Consider the following 19,133-nt stretch of genomic DNA (forward strand, 5'->3'; position numbering starts at 1 on the left):
GTCTGTAAAGCTGCCAGCTGCAAATATGCATGTAAGCCTTGGGGAGTCTGCTTTCTCAGACTGCCCTTGCCAAGATATTTACAAATAAAGGCACTAAATTAATCTCTTGTGTGACTCTTTTGAAGCAAAAGTTTTGGCCCAGTGTGCTTAAAGAAAGTAATTTACTGAAAACTTTATAGTCAAGAGTCGAGAAAAATTACACTGAAGGCATTTATTTCAATTTATTTCAATAATATTATTCTCACAAAGTACTTCTCAGCTCTTAAATCTTTATGGTTGTTTTCCTCCATGCTTTCGTTCCATAACTTCCTTTCCTAAAGAAATTGATAATACATTACTTAAACCCATCTAGTCTTAAAACTGGTAAACCTCCTGAACTTCTTCCTTGTCCTTTTCTTGCTCTGTTAAGTAATCTTGTGCATTCCACTTCTGGTTCCTTCTGTCCTAACATCAGACAAGATTTTCCAATTTCCAGTATTATTTTAAACACTTGTAATGAATTCACTACCAATGAAACCTGGTGCCAGTATCTCCCTACAGACAACTTTATCCTCATCTTCATGAATCTCAAGAATCTCATGAACGAAAGGCAAACAAAACCTGGTCTAATTTTTGTGAGTTTTGCCACAAAAAGTACCAAGAGCTGATAGAAGATGACACAGACCATGACTTTTTGCTTAAGAGATCATGTAAAGAGATGCCCATTTTGAAAATTAGTCTTCAAAAACGAACTGGATCAGCTAGAAAACATCCAGAAAGGAACAAGAATAAACAGACAAATAGAAAATCCTTCAAATACCTGAAGGGAGCCTATAGATGGGAAGATGAGGAGAGACTATTTCCAAGGGCCTGGAGTGACAGGACAAGGGGCAATGGCTTCAAATTGACAAAGAGTAGGATTAAATTAGATATTAGGAAGAAATTCTTCCCTGTGAGGATGGTGAGGCACCGCCTCAGGTTGCCCAGAGAAGCTGTGGCTGCCCCATCCCTCTAAGTGTCCAAGGCCAGGTTGGATGGGGCTCTGAGCAACCTGGTCTAGTGGAAGGTGTCCCTGTCCATGGCAGGGGATTGGAACTGGATGATCTTTAAGGTCCCTTCCAACCCAAACCATTCTATGATTCCATGATTGTATGAAAATGTTTAGGAATCAAGACTGAAAGAGCAGAGGCTAGCTCATCTAAAAAAAAAAGTGAGGTGACAGAGATATGATATTGTGTTGGTTTGTTGAAAAGGGGACAGAACTATTCCTTCTCTTTATCTTTAAAAGATGAAAAAAAAAAGGAGAAAAAAATTAACATGTAACAAGGAGATTTAAAAAAAACATTAGCAAAAGCTTATTAGCAATACAGATAGAAAAGCATTAGAATAGATTACCTAGGAAGGAATTGAAATCTCCAGTGCTGAATTTATTTAAGTACAAATTAGACAAACATCTCTTCGTAATGATTTAAGTAGAGTTGATCCTACCACGCACAAGGGATGGCCCCTTAAGGTCCATTCCAGCCTTATTTTTATGATTCTACATTCCTAATTATTCAACTTGTGTTGAGATTTGTCTGGCACTCCTTCACTTGTCACAAACAAAGGATTCCTGCTGATCCCACAGTTCCTATCCACAAACTTTCACCGTGTCAGGCCTCTTCATCACAGGACCTCAAAATCTGTAGATTCTTTCACAGCATTTTACAGATATTAAGCTAAACCTTAGGATTTTGTACTGCAAGTTGAAATTCAGTAAAATCTAGTTGGTTCATCAACTACCCTGCAGAGCCAACAGATGACTCTCCAGCCTCTCCTTTTGTACTGTAATTGCTATAGAATTCCACATAGGACAAGCAGAAACTTCTGATGTCCTGATGCACTGGGCTTGTATCAGAACTCCCAGATTGGGAGGGTTATACTGTGAGCATCACCCATGTCATAACTGGAGAGAGAGTAGTGAAAAAGCTGAGAAATCAGGTGAAAAATAGAGGAAGTTGTAGTCAAGTGATCAGTGAAATTTTTGGGAATATTTGGGAGGTCTCCCATTCGTTAAAGATGTTGCTGCATGATGGCATAGTGATGGAATAAGAGGAATACAGGAGTCTGCTCTCTGTTCTCAGGGTTATCTTTTAATTTTATCCAATTTTACCTATCTGGGGAATAGGTGAAAGTGGAATAATATTATCACCATCCTACATCATGAAGTTCATGATATCAGCTTACTTTCCTTCTATGTTATTTGCACTCTACATCCTCTTTTTAGCTAAGCTCAAGCAGCAGGGCTGAAGGCTTGTTTGTGGTCTGTTGTTTAAAGAACTGTACTGGAACACCAAGAGAAGAAATGGATTCAAAACCTCCCATCATATCAAGATAGGCCTGCAATTCACTTTCCAGGAACTGGAGTACATTTTATTGAGTTAATGAAGAGAGCAAGGCACATTGAATTTTTCCAGACAGGTAGTTGGCTCACCACATGCCATAAAAGAATCTAATTGCTGCAGTTCTGAATTCCTGAATAAGACCCTGACCTTAGAGACACCTCAGCATATACTGCCAGGGGAAGGTCCAAAGTCTACCTGTTCTCAATATGATATTTATAGCTACTAACTGCACTCTCTTTAGTCAGAAATTAATCCTTTGATGAGAAGCAGTTCAGCATTTAAACAGAGGCATTTAAACAGACCAATGGCCAAGAACAGAATTAAGAACAAAATTAGGGACATTGTAAATGCCAATAAGCAAGTATATCTCACTTTTCAGTCAATTCAGGTACAGCTGGAATCCCCATGGCTCATTGTAAAGCACTTTTTGAAGAAACCAGCCCCATTTATTGCTTTGAAACAGCTCTCTTCATGAGTACCTGGAGCTCAGGATGATGTATCTAAGGCATCATAGACGTCACACAGACCTGGATGCAAATATTGCTTATGTGACCTGTGGCTATCATCACCCCGGAGAATTTTAGTTATACCTAATGAAGTAACATCTATAGGACAAAATATTTATCCTGTGTCATTTTGTTGCTGCACACTGCACAATGGCATACAGGCGTTGTCAGCAGAACACGACATACTGTGAACTTATAATCCTTTTCAACATTAATTATTAATATTAGAGTGCTGACTAGTAAGATAGAGGTGATGATTTCTTAAATGACACTTTGGTGCTCAAAACTGTAGCAACTACAGTCCTTTAGAAAAACACAACTACGAACTGCACTGAACTAGAAAACACTCATGAGAAAACTATGGATACATATATTCAAATATAGGATAATTTATACAGCAAATTAACACATGGAGAGGAAACTTACTTCTTCCTCCTCTAGTCCAGTTAGATCCCAGAAGTAATTCAATCTCATCTGCAATCGCTTCCATTGTTCAAGGAACATAGTAGCTTTAAAAAAAAAATAAAACAATGGACCCTTTATAATTAAGCACCAAGAAACAGTCTCAGGCCCAGTCTTAAAGAAGGAACACAAGTAAAGCACGGAAACAATAACTACTGTCTTTTACAAATAAAATAGAGGAAGATACAACATGGGGTGCCCAAAGCCACTGGTAAGTTCTTGTCAGAGAATGGAACTGAACCCACATCTGCTGTTACCACTCAAGACATCACCTCTTCTTATTCACCATGAAGTAGGTGCAGCTTGCCACTGAAATAATGAGGATACCCACTAATATGTAGAAAAATATCTTACTTTGCAATATATTATAGTGCTACAGTTGAATGGCTTTGTCCTGCATGGACATGGTCACTTTTTTCTAAAGGGTTGGTGACTGGTTCAGCCTCCTGCTTCTCCTTTTTATTAATATGAAGGAACAGATGCTTTACTGTTTTCTCATATTTACAGTCTCCTGGCTTTCCTCTCACAATTCCTGTTTCCTCCAGACAGCCCTTTATCTCACTGCTCATGATTTATGGACTTAAAGATTTATTAGAAATAGCACTTCTGACTCATGACTTGCTGGCACCTATTTTCAGATAACAATATCAAAACTAAACCAGGACATGCCAACCAGAAACACCCACTATGCTGATAAAACTATACCTATAGACAACTGTGAGCACCATTTTCCACTGACTTATGTTTCACTTCACCTTTTCAGTTGGTGAAAAGGGTATTGTAAAAACACTGTTTGATTACAACAGTATTTACATGACTTTAAAGAACTTTTAGGTGGCCCCACAAGACATACAACAATGGAGAGTTAGATCCAGCTTCCTTTGACTTCATCTACACTGTAAGATAACTCTGTGAAAAGTTAGAACACTAGGAAAATAACCTGGATCTTACATGTCATAATCTATTCCAACAGTTTGCTGCAAATATTTTCTGCACAGATATCCTCCCATCATGTAAGAAATAAATATAATTTAAAGACAGGACTGAAAGCAAATCAAGACATAATGCAACTAAGCTCCTATCTGTGCTCCTTCCTTACAGGGGAGAGAACATATAAAAGCTATATTTAGCATGGTTTGAAAACTCAAGGGTTTTTAGATATCCTAAATACAAAAGCATTTGGTTAGTTTAGAGGGTGCTATCACTCATTCAATTTTTTCCTGTTATACAAAAAGTCAGTTCCACATTTAGCTCAGTAAGAACTTCCTTGGCTTGATGCAGCACCTGTTCTGAAATCAGCAATTTTGCACTGACTTACACTAGCACAGAAACTAAACTGTAAGAGAGCAGGTTTAGATTAGAGATTAGGAAGAAATGCCTTACTGTGAGGGTGGGGAGGCCCTGGCACAGGTTGCCCAGAGAAGCTGTGACTGCCTCATCCCTGGAAGTGCCCAAGGCCAGGTTGGATGGGGCTTGGAGCAACCTGGGCTAGTGGAAGGTGTCCCTGCCCATGGCAGGGGGTTGAAACTGGATGATCATTAAGGTCCCTTCCAACTCAAACTATTTTTTGATTCTGTGAAACTGTCGCAATAAATGCCTCTGACAGCTGAAATCCATCATCCCAGAACACCAGTGACATTCAGCACAGTCAGCCAGGCATTCCTCTCTATTTTGTGAATATGGTCACTTGCAAGCAGGATTGCTGGAATCACAGAGACACTTTATAAGGTATCAGGATCAGCTAGTAAAAGCATGACTCCTTTTGAGATATTGACCATAGCAAGCCATCTACTCTTTAAAGGATGGGAGAAGACAAGCAGAATGAAAGAATTCTTATGTCCAACACCACGGTGAAGTGAAGGCAACCCAGATGACCACACAGCTCTTTTCAGTGTACAGCTGTAATCAGTGTGTGAATGAGCACTGCTTTCAACAGATTGAGGTCTAGATACAACCAGTAGAGTCTTCTAGCAGTTAGGCACCGAAATTTAGTGTAATCTAATACTTAAGAGGCAAGCTGGGCAGAGTTAGTAAAGGCTACTTTATTTCACTTTGCTGTTCTTTGTATACGCCGGCTGTATTTTTGTGCACTGACAAGCTCAGTTATCATGGTCCCAAGAACAGACTTTTCCAATCTGTGGGAAACATTTTTTGGAGGCGGGCTACAGCTCAGAACGAATTTTGTTATTCTGGTATGCCTTTTTTAAAAGCAGTGCATATGGAACTTTTTGTCCTTTTCTGTTCCATAACAGATTCTACTAATTTGTCTTAGTGCAAGGATGTATCAACATTTTCCTTTGCACAACACATTGCTAATACTAAAATATAATTGCTTTGGATGAGGCTGTGTGGAAATGGTCATTTACATGGATGCAAGTTTACAGGAGAGATTCTCTGTCAGGAAAATGCTATTTACCTATGAAAGAGTAAATGAATTGTCCTGCACACAGGTGCTGCCCAAACAGCTGCACTGAAATTTGGACAAGGTAACGTAAGCTGCGACACTTTATCTGCCAGTCCACCCTGTAACTGGTAGCAATCTGAAATAGGAAGTCATTGTGAGAGACTATAAATTCATCCTCTTTTTCCATTTCTCAGTTATAGTTCTCACATATTCCCTAATTTCTGCTCTAGGGTTTCCAGGAACTGGTAAATAAACTCTTCTTACCTCCATGACGTGTTCTGGCTGCAAGTTCCTTAAAAATTCTGTTGTCCTGACCGAACACCAAGCTACCAACCACTCTTTTCTAAAACAAGCTGTAAAATTTTAATAGGGTTGCAAAGCATAACACACTAATTGCTGAGGAGTGGCTATATTACAATAACATATTTGCTCCATTTTATATCAAGAATGAAAATTACTTTCGGGGAGCAACAGATAGGGAAATAAAAAAATCATTTTACAGTAGCAATAACACCTTTAACTTTCACAATAAAGAAGATCTAGAGTGTATAAGGGCATAACACCAGCAATAATTTATGCAAGTACAGTACACACACTTTTCAGGGAAGAGGTGAGGCCAGAAATAATAAGAATAATACTACAATGCATTCATTTGTGTTCATGAAGTGTTTTGACATCCTCAGTGAGACAGGGATATTTGCCATTAAAGAAAACCAAGCTTGTTTAAATGGAATACTTTAAAACAGATTATAATAAAATGAAAATAGTCCCATTGTTCTTCAAAGCCCATAAAGTTTTGATAAAATTATGTGACTAAGTTGTCCCTCAAGGAAGTGCACTCTGTGCTTATATTAAACCCTTTCAGCTGTCTGCACCATAGCAATCCTCAAACGCATTCTGGCCCCAAATGCAGAAGGTGTTAAAAGGACTTAAATGTCGATAGAGGAGGAAGAAGAGAGAACAAAGAAGCAGCAAAGATTAGAAGTGCCATTAAAGGCACAATTTCCTCCGTAGAGAAAATGGCCTCAAGCTGCACCAGGAAAGGTTCAGGTTGGACATCGGGAAGAATTTCTTCACTGAAAGGGTGGTCAGGCATTGGAAGGGGTTGCCCAGGGAGGTGGTGGAGTCCCCATCCCTGGAGGTGTTCAGGAAATGAAGTGGACATGGCACTCAGTGCTCTGGTCTGGGCGACAAGATGAGCATCGGTCACAGGTTGGACTCGATCACCCTGGAGGTCTGCCCTAGCTAGAACAGCTGGGACCAGTTCATCACTATATGGGTGTAACCCAAAACTGTGTATTCTATAGCCTTCCAGGCCATTTCCCAGAAACTGGTATCAGTAGACCATTTACACCCTCTGCACATAGAGCCTGACTCCTCAGGCTATAAACTGGGTGTTAAGAGGCCTGCGAGACAGGAGGGTGCTCTTGTCCTCACGCCCATTGAGGAACTCCCTGCCCTGAGGGAGGTACTGGGTATTCCTGCCTGAACTGAAGGATATATAATCTTGGAGTCTTGGGACTTTTTTAACCACTTGTGGGATCCAGAGGAAGACTGCAGATCACCACTCTCAACCAGACTGCAGACCACCACTCTCGACTGGACTGCAACCACCACTTTTCAACTAGGCTGCAACAGCACTCTCATCAACAGGTTTTTCCCCTCTCCTTTTACTTTGGACTCAGGGGACCCAAAGAACACCACTCTGTTCATGCCCCAGGGTGCTGTGTTACACATTTGGGTTTTGTGGGTTAAAACCAATTGGTTGTCTGTATAATCATACTTATTGCATTATTTTATTAAATTGTTATTCTGACTTATAATCTCTCCTTTGAGTTGGGTTCATTTCCCCTGCCTGTTTATCTTTAAACCAGCACAAGGTCTTTTCCAGCCTTGATGATTCAATGATTCTAAACAAGGCAGTAGGGAAGAAAGGACATATTTTTCCTCCCCGAATTACCCAACTGCTCTCCATTTATTCCAAAGCTTGGTGCTGACAGCAGAAAGCCTTGTAATATTGCTTTCCCCAGCCTCAGCACAGACAGCCCCTCGCTGCCCCCCCCAAGGATTGCTTCCTAAAGCATCACATTCAATCTAACAGCACTTTATTATTCTGTCCAGAGTCCAAAAATCAAGTGACACTGTTAACAAGCACAGCAATACTCACCCCAGAGAGCCATGAAGATGGAGAAGAACACTGTGGCAGGGTTGTCAAACAAGTGACTGGCTCGAGCAGTAGCACAAGCAGAGCTGAGGTTCCAGTAATCACAGAACTTGTCACACAGGGGGCACATGGTGAAGGCATTGCGTTGGTCACACATCTCTTTACTAGGAATGACAAGTGCACAAATTCCTCTGAGCGTTACAGCTCAGAAAACAGAGATGTACAGCAGTGATATCAAGCTATTTGCAAGATATGTGGCCTGCACTTGACAGAAACTGTGTGTTTCTTCAAAGCTTATTGCCATGTTTTTTAATTTTTAAAATACTTACAGGCACCTTACCAACAGAAAAACAATACAACACTCAACCAGACTGATCACTACCCTGCATTAGTGAATTAGGGAAGGTAGCATCACTGAACACTGAGGTTACCACACTAAAAAAACTCATTCAAACACAAAGTGGAATTTGCCATCTCTGAAGTCAGTTACATGATTTGATACAGATAAGATTTAAGTTAATGAAAAAGAACACTGAAGTGGTCTTAGAGGAAATTCAGTGCCCTTGAGAAAACGTACATTAATATGGGGGCAGAAAAATGTAGGAAAAGAGACTTTTAAACAGATTTTAAAATCTTTACTGTAAGGTTGATTTTTTAATTCTTGGTCTTATTTGCTACCTATGTGTTCAGTTTCTAAAAATCTTTAAAAAATCTTTATCATTATTTCTTTAACAGGCCAAACCCTACTTGAAAGTGCTGACTATGCTTTCAGTCTTTTCCATAGGGCTTGGATTGTGAAAGATGTTCATACCTGCACAGACTCATTTAGGTGAACCAAGTAGTTCAAAGCTCAAGTGTTCTTACCAGGATCACGAGCTAAGGAAAGACTTGCACCATTGCTTCAAGGATAGCTGGCATATGATGTTTATGTTTATTCCTCTATTGACCATCATTAAATAGCTTTTCATGTGAATTCAAATGAAAAAAAGAACTATTCAACTGTAGTATCAGTATGTTTAATATTATATCATTTGAAATGCACACAGCTGTTTCCAGCTCTCCTGTTGTTACAATAATGCTCTCTTCTATTTCAAAAGGCAGTAGAGGGTGCTGCAGATACATCTTAGCCATAAATCTCATTAAAATTGAAATGTTAGCACAAGCTTTCATGCAGTCAAGCACAGCCCATCAAGATTCATTGAGATCAAGCTAAGAAAACAGACCCTGACTCAGATGTGATGCAGTTCATCATTTACCTATCAGTAATCCTGTCCTACTGCAGTGATTCACTTTAAAAGTTGTCAGTTCATTTAAGCAAATGCAGGAACCATCGTGAGTGTGACCAGCAGTACTGGTAATGCAATATCCTGTCTCCACCAGAAGTCAGACACAGATAACAAAGAGGAAGTGTCCTTTTTATTTACACTGAAAGTAGACGTTGACATCACAGTGTCACCTTGGCAGTTTTATGTAGTGTATCACCCTCATGATACACAGCACAAAACTTAATATTTTTGTTCTAACTGTCCACATGGAGAATATTATGGAGACCATAGAGTCATAGAATGGTTTGGGTTGGAAGGGATCTAAAGATCATCTAGTTCCAACCCCCTGCCATGGGCAGGGACACCTTCCACTATCCCAGGTTGCTCAGAGCCCCATCCAACCTGGCCTTGGGCACTTCCAGGGATGGGGCAGCCACAGCTTCTCTGGGCAGCCTCTGCCGGGGCCTCCCCACCCTCACAGGGAAGAATTTCTCCCTAATATCCAATCTAAACCGGCCCTCTCTCAGTCTGAAGCCATTCCCCCTTGTCCTGTCACTGCAGGCCCTTGTCCAAAGTCTCTCTCCATCGTCCTTGTGGGCTCCCTTCAGGCACTGGAAGTTCACCCTAAAGCTTCTCTTCTCCAGGCTGAACAATCCCAACTCTCTCAGCCTTTCCTCACAGCAGAGCTGCTCCATCTCTCTGATCATCTTGGTGCCTCCTCTGGACTCAATCCAACAGTTCCATGTCCTTGCTGTGCTGGGTCCTCCGAGCTGCAGAACTGTAGGGAGGGTCTCCCCAGAGAGGGGCAGAGGGACAGAATCTCCTCTCCGAACCTGCTGGCATACACTAAATCTTCTAACTGCTGTTCATCTTCCTTGTACAAATAATCTGATTTTCAAATTACTTTCTGTGTGAACATGGATATATGTACACTCATAAAAAGCAAATGAATGTCCTAGAAAAAGAACTTAATGCAGTAGACTCACTAAACAGTTCTGTTTCAGGAGCTGAGGCACTGAACAGCCTGTGTGACATTCAAATGTCATATCTGCTCAATGCATGTGTGTTTCTAATGCTCACAGGGTTGGTAATGATACATCACTGCTCTTCACATAAGTTAAAAGCAATCATATTCACTAAGGATTAAGAACAAAAAGCACAGTCTTATAAATTTCAAGCAACAAATTGTGGATCCCAGATGAACTTACCTAGGAATGTCACTTTCAATGGTTATGCATCCATAAAGAAATACAATAATCCCAACTACTGAAGATGGAATAAGGAATTCTGTGTACAAACCCAGCCATGCAAAATAAAGTCCTATCTTTTCTCCAAAATACTTCCTAAAAAGAAAAAAAAAAAAAAGAAAACCATGTGTCAAGGGTATAGTTTTTAAATGTGTCTTATAGCTACTTAACAATCTCAAAAAGTTAAAATACTACTTGTCAAAGACATGAATGAAAACCCTGAGCATCTTGAAGACAATATGACCAAACAAAGGAAGTGATTTGTGAAGTTGGCAGTTTGGGCTTCTCTTGTTCTGAGGAGTTAAAGACAGTCCTGTATCATTCTCCTGAGCACATATTAAGTAGGTATCATTACAATACATACCTAATATGTGCTTAGGGAACACCATGGATTTTGCACCTCTAAAATTAAGTCAGTGAAATAGTAGAAAACATTGGAAAATACTTGACTCCTCAGAGGGGTTTGCAGATATACAATTATTTTTTGCCTCCTGGATTCAACTGGTGAGAGTCATGGAAGTGACATCTATGGGACATCATACTGACAGCATCTTCTAATATGTTAAAAGATGAGTAATCCTGAATTGCTGTTAAAGAAGAAAATTTTATTTATACACCTAGAATTGGCTCTCCAGAAAGAATAGTTTTGTCCAGTTAACAGCCTCTGGGGAGCTGCTTTGAAAAAACAGTTTCTGCTCTGAGGTACATTCCACTGTAGATGTTGATAAACAAGTGCTAGTACTCAGCCCAGCATCTTCATGAATCACACTGCAGCAAATAAACTAAACATGGATGAACCTCACTGATCATTCCAAAGCACTGTTGAGAGTGATTACAAATATTACAAAACACCAAGAACTTGACAGAGCTCCAGAAGTCACCAAAATTTAGGTAAAACCCAACATGGTTAGAAACATTCCACAAGCCAGAGAACGAGATGGAGCAATGCTGGACAGAAAGCAGCCACACAGAGAGCACTCAGGGCGTGACATGACCTTTGAGTCAGTGAGACACGTTCACACTGTGGTGGCAGCAAGAACTGAAAGAAATTCATGATATCCTGTGTAATAAAAGAAACACAAGACTTGCTCCTCATAAAGGTTGAGCAGAATCCCTTGAGATTTAGTCTCATCTCACTCATACTAGGAAGGTTTTACCCTAGTTTAGCACCCCAGATTTAAATTATTCCTAATGAAAATGGTTAAATGAGATTTTTGGAGACCCAGGCTTTCTTTTAACAAATACAATCCTATTTTGACAAAGTTTAATGACAAACCTCCACATATATTGAATTGAGCTCAAGCTCTTTCAGCAGCATAAGTCGAATTGAAATTTCCTACTTCAGGATTTGGGTCTGAGGGCCAGACTGCTCCTTTCATAGGAGAGACAGGAGCAGGACTGTAACCAAGGCAGAGAGCCATGGGACAACAAGACAAGAATCCACAGTCATTTCCAGCTCAGATGAAATGGATAAGGGAAACAACAGTGGGGGGTTTTTATTACTACAGATCCTGCTGTTCTCACACCATCCCAGCTGCAACTAACTTCACAGTTCCAGGCTCTCACACAGAAAAGCTGGCAGTGCAATCCTGCCAGCTTTTCCTTCCATGAGTTCCTGTATTTGCTTATGTCTAAGCAAGGTTGCTTATCCTTTCGAAAAGACACATGAAATCATAAAAGGGAAAACAGAACAAAATCACTTCAAGGTGATATAGAGGCATTATCTTCAGTATAAGGGGATACCATAACTTGGATAACCAGCACAGAAATGAGGAAATTTCAGGACTTTCTGGGTAATAACTTAATTAGCTCTGTCATCCTTCTGTTTCAGAAAGACAACTTGTACGAGTCAGAATGGGAATACTGTTTGCAGTAACCATTCTTTAAACAACTTATATCAGTAAACAACTTATATCAGTAGCTTCACATTCACATCACAGCATAGGTTTTAAGCACTTGGGGCAATGGATCATCACATTCGGAGAGAATATGAAGAAATATGATATGATACAGTGTATTTCATAAAATGGTAACCATAAGTCTTGATCTGGCAAATATAAGCAGAATCTTGTGAGACTGTCCTGTGACCTGGCACATGCCAGGTAATTTTTGAGGCAACTCTTAGGAGGTAGTTTTTCTTTGTGTTCACATTTGTTGGGAGTTTTTAAGTATTTTCTTAATATGAAACGAAGGAAGAAATACTTGATTGAAATATAGAAATAATCAGAATGTCTACAGCTTTTTTTCAGTCCTGTGTGATTCAACAAACAGTAGCAATGGCCTTGGAACAGCACAGGATAGAGGGAAACTCAATTTGCTCTCAAGTTTCCTTTGGACCGAGGAGTGACACACATTGCATGTGAGAGTAAGGCAAATATAACTGAACACATCCTAACAACACAGAACAAGAAGGAGGAGAGGGAGATTATTCTGATTGTGTCTTCTTACTGCTTCCTTGTTTGTAGAGTTGGGTAGCATGCACAGCCAGCAAAGTGCTTCAAAGGGGTCAAAGCTGACATGAAAAATAGTCCACAATCTAAGCTGTTGAAACTGTCTGTTCTTTTGACAAAGGGCCTCAAATGAGCACAGAAAGTGTTCAAATCCCAGAGGCATTAAAGAGTAGCTGACCAGGGTCGGAGAAGTTGAAGTTTGTGGCTCATGAGGCTTGCCCTAGAATTTTTGAGCCTTCTAGTGATAAATGTGATCTGTAACCTATAAAGCCAAGGGTTGCTATTTTCACCTGTGCCAAAAGAAAGTGAGAAAAGCTCAACAATGTCCTGGCAGTATGGAAAAAAGCAATTGCCAAGAAGAAAACTGTACAGGGTTCTGTGGCTTAGCTGTTTTGAAAAAGAAAAATAATTAAGACTGGTGTGCCCAATCTCTTTCCACTATGGTGCCAGAAAGTGAAATAACCTATGGAGAAGTAATGGCAGCCACTGCCGGATTCTGTAGTGAATGAACAGGAAAAGAAAAGTGTTCTTCAATGGTAGAGAAAGATACAAGTCAAGAAAAGGAATTTTTACAAGTTTTTGCATATTTACACCAAGAACTTGGCATGTTCTCTCATTTACATTGGGATAAAATATGTCTAACTTTATTATACTCAAGGAATTACCCATAGTTTGCACTGGCATGGAAAAAGAGGGGAACTGAGATGAGAGTTTTGTCGTACCTCAGCAGCTAACTGGCATCCAGTTCACATATATCCAGACCAAGCTAAGGATTAGTCCTTTCCAAAGTATCTCATGGATAATGCAGAACACCAGAGTGTGCCCTCAACATTGCATGAGCTTTATTTCCACATTAGCTGTAATCTAATGCAGGGAAATAACTCTTTATACACACATGTGCCATGAGGACACCCAAAGCAAGGGGCAAATGGCTTTGATAAGGAGTGTGTACTGCTCCTATCAGGAGCAGCAGCCAAGGCTCTTGTTCTGTGCTGATACAGCATAAGGCGAAACATCGTACCTTTCACTTTGAGAAGCTTTAAAAAGTCTGGTTAAATGGCCCCCTACCAAACACTGAGCTCTCTTGAGTAAGAACCTTGTCTTCAAGGAAAGATTTGGCCAAATCATCCATAACGCCTTCAGCAGCTGAACTAGAGTTGCACTTGCAGCAAATCATCAGAAACAACATGAAAATATTACAACAACAGCAACAACAACCACCTGTAGGAAGTGTATTCCCTCCCATAACTGGAATAAGAAGCATTGAGAAGGCCACAGAGAAAATGTTTACTATGTTTCTTGTGCTTCACCCTTATAACACTCAAACCAGACATCTGCAATGCACCCTTGTCTGTCTGGTTGCAAAACCAACACCAGAAAGAAGAACTGATTATTAAACCCTACTCTTGCACGTTGGTCACGGTGCTCTTGTGCCAAGTTGTGCAATTTATAAATAGACCAAGGTTTGGGGAAGGGGGGAGAAACAGAGAAGGAAAAAAAACACTTAGTTTTTGACTCTGTGAAAACAAGTGTGGGATACCTGGAATGTGAATAGAGCATGTGGTGCGTGACACACGCTGGAAAGAACTCTGGAGATGTTCAGGAACAAAGTTAAAAAAGCAAGGAAAAGACGCTGTGAGTCACCTAACTGGGAAATCTGTTCAAAACTCCTCAGTTCTTTAATTTCCATACCCAGTTCTAGGCCAGCTGTCATTTCATTTTTACAAATCGTTCCACCACCCCTTTGGTGAAGGGATGTTCTACACGCAATAGTTTCTATGCAAGACTAAACTGATTTACAGCTACTTATCGGGTACATTTCCCCCATGCAAATGGTCCAACAAGTCACATGTATTACTTACACCTTCAAAATAAACTTATTTGCACAAGATTCTGGGTTTTTTACTGTCAGGAAGGACAAGAAGTCCTCTAAAAGTATAGTTTCATGTCAGAATGCCCCTACTACCAAGGCCAGTTTAAAAACAGTCTTTCCCTCCCCAGCTTCCAGCCCAGGCGCACGTTCCCTTCCTGACCTTCAGCAAGACAGTTCCCAGTACAGGCTTGTGGACAGCTGGGATGGAGCAGTGGGAAAAATGGAAACCTGTTGCAGAGGGCCAGGAACACAATTGGTTCTTTCAGGGGCCTTTGTCACTGGAAGAAAATCCACTATTAAACTGAAGGTAGAACAATGACTACCCTTACAATCAGAGAATGAATTTCTAGCACATATTAAGTGAAGAACACAGACTTGTCCTCAGTTCTGAGATAATGCTTCACACCAAATTGAAGTTTCCATCTCAGAACTGCACACTTATTCAGGAAGACTGATAGAGCATAGACAAAATGTCAGTCACTGCAAGATAATCAGGAACAGTAACAACTCTGTCCACCCCACCATTTCACTCCAGGTAGACTTGCCTATGTCCAAACTTTTCTAGATTTGTTGTTTTTCTTCCATTTAAAATTTTCTCAGGGCAGGATTCAAGCACTTATTGCAACCATCTGGGACACCTGGGTGGAATTACTGCTCAGCAGCAGCACTGAGGCTGCTGTGCATCCAGAGATCTTAGAGATTTCTACCATGTTTGTGCCTGACTGTATTCACACATTCCATCCAGACAGTCCCAAGAAGAAACACAGCACTGCTAAATCCAGATATACAGAGAGTGCACCAAATGGAGCAATATGGAAGCCAAGAAAGGATCCTGGCAGAAGACAATCCCCCTTGGAACAACTTGCCAAGAGACTGGAAAACTTTTTTATATTAAAATTTTAAGAGGAGGGAAAAAACCAACTAGAGAACCTCAGAAAAATTACATTGCAGTTGAGTCTGAGGTAGGAAAGAAAAAGTCCATTAGAAAGGCCAACTGGTTCTGCATAGAGAGAAAAAAAGAAAAAGGAGCCACTATCCAAAGTATAAGCACATGGTTTTCCTTAAACTGGACATAAAAATGAAGAATATCCAGTAGAGAGTGATTATAGGGGTGTTTGTGAATATGGTTGCAAATCTGACCCTTTTCCCCTGAAAGCAGAATGAAGAAATGTGCCACGAGAGCCATTGAGTTAAAGTTCTTGTTTGAAAACATTAGTTAACAAATATCTGCTGCATCCTCCAACAATACTTGAAGTCTAGAGCCAAACATGTCTAAATTACAGGTATATTTTCTTTGAAAGACTGTGGAATATTAATAGTGATCCCTTCTAGGACAAAAAAACCCACTGTTAAAAATTGCAACTTGTTAGACAACAGAAATTCTGAAATTCACTTAAATGTAGAACTATGTTTTCCCCTGGTTTCTTGGCCCTTAAGAAAAAGTACTATTCAACAAAATAACAGGATTCTGTTTAGGGAGCAGCTGATGTGTGTGGAGGGAGGGAATATTCAAGTTCTTGAATTCTAATGTACTCAAAAACCGAGGGGAAATATATAATAAATACTAATATATAAAATAATAATAATAATAAAAAAACCCAGAATTTGTGTATAAACTGAAATTTAAAATAGCAAAAGGTCAAACCTTATCCTGCAAAGAAATAAAAGTAGGACAAGCCGCTCACTGAGCTTCATAGATTCATGAACCTTATGCATCCATTCCAAGAAGTTGTCAGAATACAACTGAAAGTGCATAATTTGTGGTGATGAATTATAAATTGAAAAAAGCTTTTGTTTACTGACTGTAATAGAAAGAACAATAGAAGCATAATAAGAAGACATGTAATGTGACCCAGACAGAAATTAGGGCTGACTACCTTCCAAATGTGCAAGCAAACATGCTGGGTAGTCAGAAGCGCTATAACTGCATTCTCCCCTCTGTTATGGGAAAATAAAAAACTTCAGAGCTTCTACAGGGCATGTTTTGATTTCACATGGTCACAGAGTAAGCCAAATTGGAAGAGACCCACAAGGATCATCCAGTCCAACTCCTGGCCCTGCACAGGACCATCCCCAAGTCACACCATGTGCCTGACGGTATTGATTTGTGCACGGCCTTTGTAAAATGTCCAGATCCCCACAGATTAAAGAGACCTTTTATCAGAGATCTAGACACAAAGAGAATGTGATTTTCAGGAATGTAAAACCAACAATGTACTCATACACAGCAGTTCAGATGCAATAACTGCAGGCCTCAACCTTATGTCAAGAGAGACTACTAAGGAGAGACATTTTCAGCCAGAGTAGTAATGCACTGTTTGTCCTGTCACCTCCAAGAACTCGTGCATAAGACAATCTATGTAAACTCTGTCTCTCTTTAGCCTTCTTTCCTTTATTCTGTCTTTATTTAGCATTTTAAAAAAGCATCAGTAACCCTCCAAACCTGGAAAATTAAAAATCCTCAGCAGGTATCCTGGCTTCCTGAGGCTGAGTCAATACTAATGTAAGTCAATCAGAGGTTACCTGTGAGGAAGGGAGTATAGTTTCATTTTATAAACTACTCAGGACACCAAGTGACACTCTATGTAAGAAACAAATAATTCATTCGGTTATAAATATAATTTTTTTTCTCATAACTAACTCTGTCAGCTCATACAATTAAGGGGTAACCTATTTAATACAGTACAGTGAATCAGCCTTTCTTTTCAACTGGACAGGAGGTTACTTAGTAATTTTCTTTCTGTTTTTTTAATATCTATTAGGACTTAGCTTTTCTAGCTTATTGTTACTTGAACAAATGTGAGGTCACTGATATTTTATCACTTTCCTAATCTTCAGTTTTCACAAGATAATATGCACAATTTTCATCATCTAGGTTAAGAGTCTGAAGCTCAAATACTTGCTTCTTTTCCTAAATAAATTTCATTTATAATAACTAATATTTCATTGATGCTTTCTTGGTTTTCAAGCTAACACAGTTAATCCTTACTAGAATCTGAATTCATTTAATGTGTTTGTTTTAGTAAGTAAGAAGTGGTAAGTACTTCCACTCTAAGTATTACTACTGTCAGATAGACACCATCTAGTGGCTAATAAACAGATGTATAATTTCTAATAAAAATAGTTATAAAAAATTGGTTTTTGTTCACAGTATTACTGCATGCCTGGAGATGTCAAGGGTTGCCTCTTGTCATTTTGAGACGATGAGAGAGTTACACAACTTTCTTGTTTAACTATAATTTAAACTAGTAGTCCCCAAGACTTCTGAGACTGTGAAAAAAGGAAAGGCAAACAAAATACCTTCAAGTGCATACTGTAAGTTAAGTGTGTGCAAGTTTCTGGCTCATTATCTTTCAGGCCTTCAGGAATTCCAGGTCCCAGAGATCAGATGGAGAGGCTTGAGCAAGGAAGATGAAGCCTCAGTGGAAGAGGGTCAGGTCAAGGAATACTAAGAAAAGTGGAAATACTTAAATCCACGGGCCCTGACAGGATGCACAAGTGCTGAGTGAGCTGGCAGATGTCATTGCAAGGCAATTCTTGATAACCTTTGATTGATGATGGAAAGTGTAAAAGTGCCCAAGAAAACAAATGTCACCCTCATCTTCAAGAAGGGCTACAGGCCAACCTGCCTCACCTGAGTATCAGGGAAGGTCACGGAGCAGCTAATCCTGGAAACCATTTCCAGACACATTAAAGATAAGAAAACCCCCAGGAGGGTCATACTGCCATTCAGAGGTACCTTGACAGGCTGCATAACAAACCTGGAAAATTAAAGATCCACAGCAGGCAGCCTGGCTTCTCGAGGCTGAGTTAATTCTAATGTCAATTAATACTAAAGTCAATAGAGGTTAATAAATACCAGATTGTTCAGTACAGTCTTCCCAGCACAAGACAGGGACACATTGAAAGAGTCCAATGAAGGGCTATAAGGATGATTAAGGACTGGAGTACCTTTCATGTGAGGAAAAGATAAGAGAGCTGAGATTGTTTTGCCTGGTGTAAAAAGAGGTTTAAGGCAGGCTCTTTTCAGTTGTGCCCAGTGACAGGAGACAAGCACAGACTAAAACACGGGATGCTCCCTCTGAACATCAGGACGCACTTTTTTACTGTGAGGCTGATTGAGCACTCAAATAGATTGTCCAGGGAAGTTGTGGAGTCTTCCTGTTCTAAGAAATATTCAAGTAACATCTAGTCACAGTCCTGGGAAACTGGCTTTAGATGGCCCTGTTTGAGCCCAGGTTTTGGACCAAATTACTTCCAGAGGTCCCTGCCAACCACAACCATTCTGTGATTCTCTGATCTTTGAGCACTTCAGTTGCAACTTTGCGGAAGTTCAAAGATTTCCTGTGTTGGAAATCTTCTTTCTGCTTGTGTTTTCTGGGAATAATTGTTACATGGT

At 39.9% G+C, this 19,133-nt stretch overlaps 1 protein-coding gene across 1 annotated transcript in view; it reads right to left on the reverse strand.

Moving 5' to 3' along the window:
- Positions 1-19,133, reverse strand: part of ANO2 (anoctamin 2) — a 123,817-nt gene that overhangs the window by 89,181 nt on the left and 15,503 nt on the right. Inside the window, exons 8-10 of the mRNA XM_027665935.1 lie at positions 10,373-10,507; positions 7,903-8,063; positions 3,296-3,378 (exon numbers count right to left, since the gene is read on the reverse strand). Coding sequence (XP_027521736.1) covers positions 3,296-3,378; positions 7,903-8,063; positions 10,373-10,507 — 379 coding nt within the window. The remainder of the gene's footprint in view (positions 1-3,295; positions 3,379-7,902; positions 8,064-10,372; positions 10,508-19,133) is intronic.

Source organism: Corapipo altera, unplaced genomic scaffold (assembly GCF_003945725.1).
Source record: "Corapipo altera isolate COAL_440 unplaced genomic scaffold, ASM394572v1 249, whole genome shotgun sequence".
In the NCBI taxonomy this organism is placed as follows: domain Eukaryota; kingdom Metazoa; phylum Chordata; class Aves; order Passeriformes; family Pipridae; genus Corapipo; species Corapipo altera.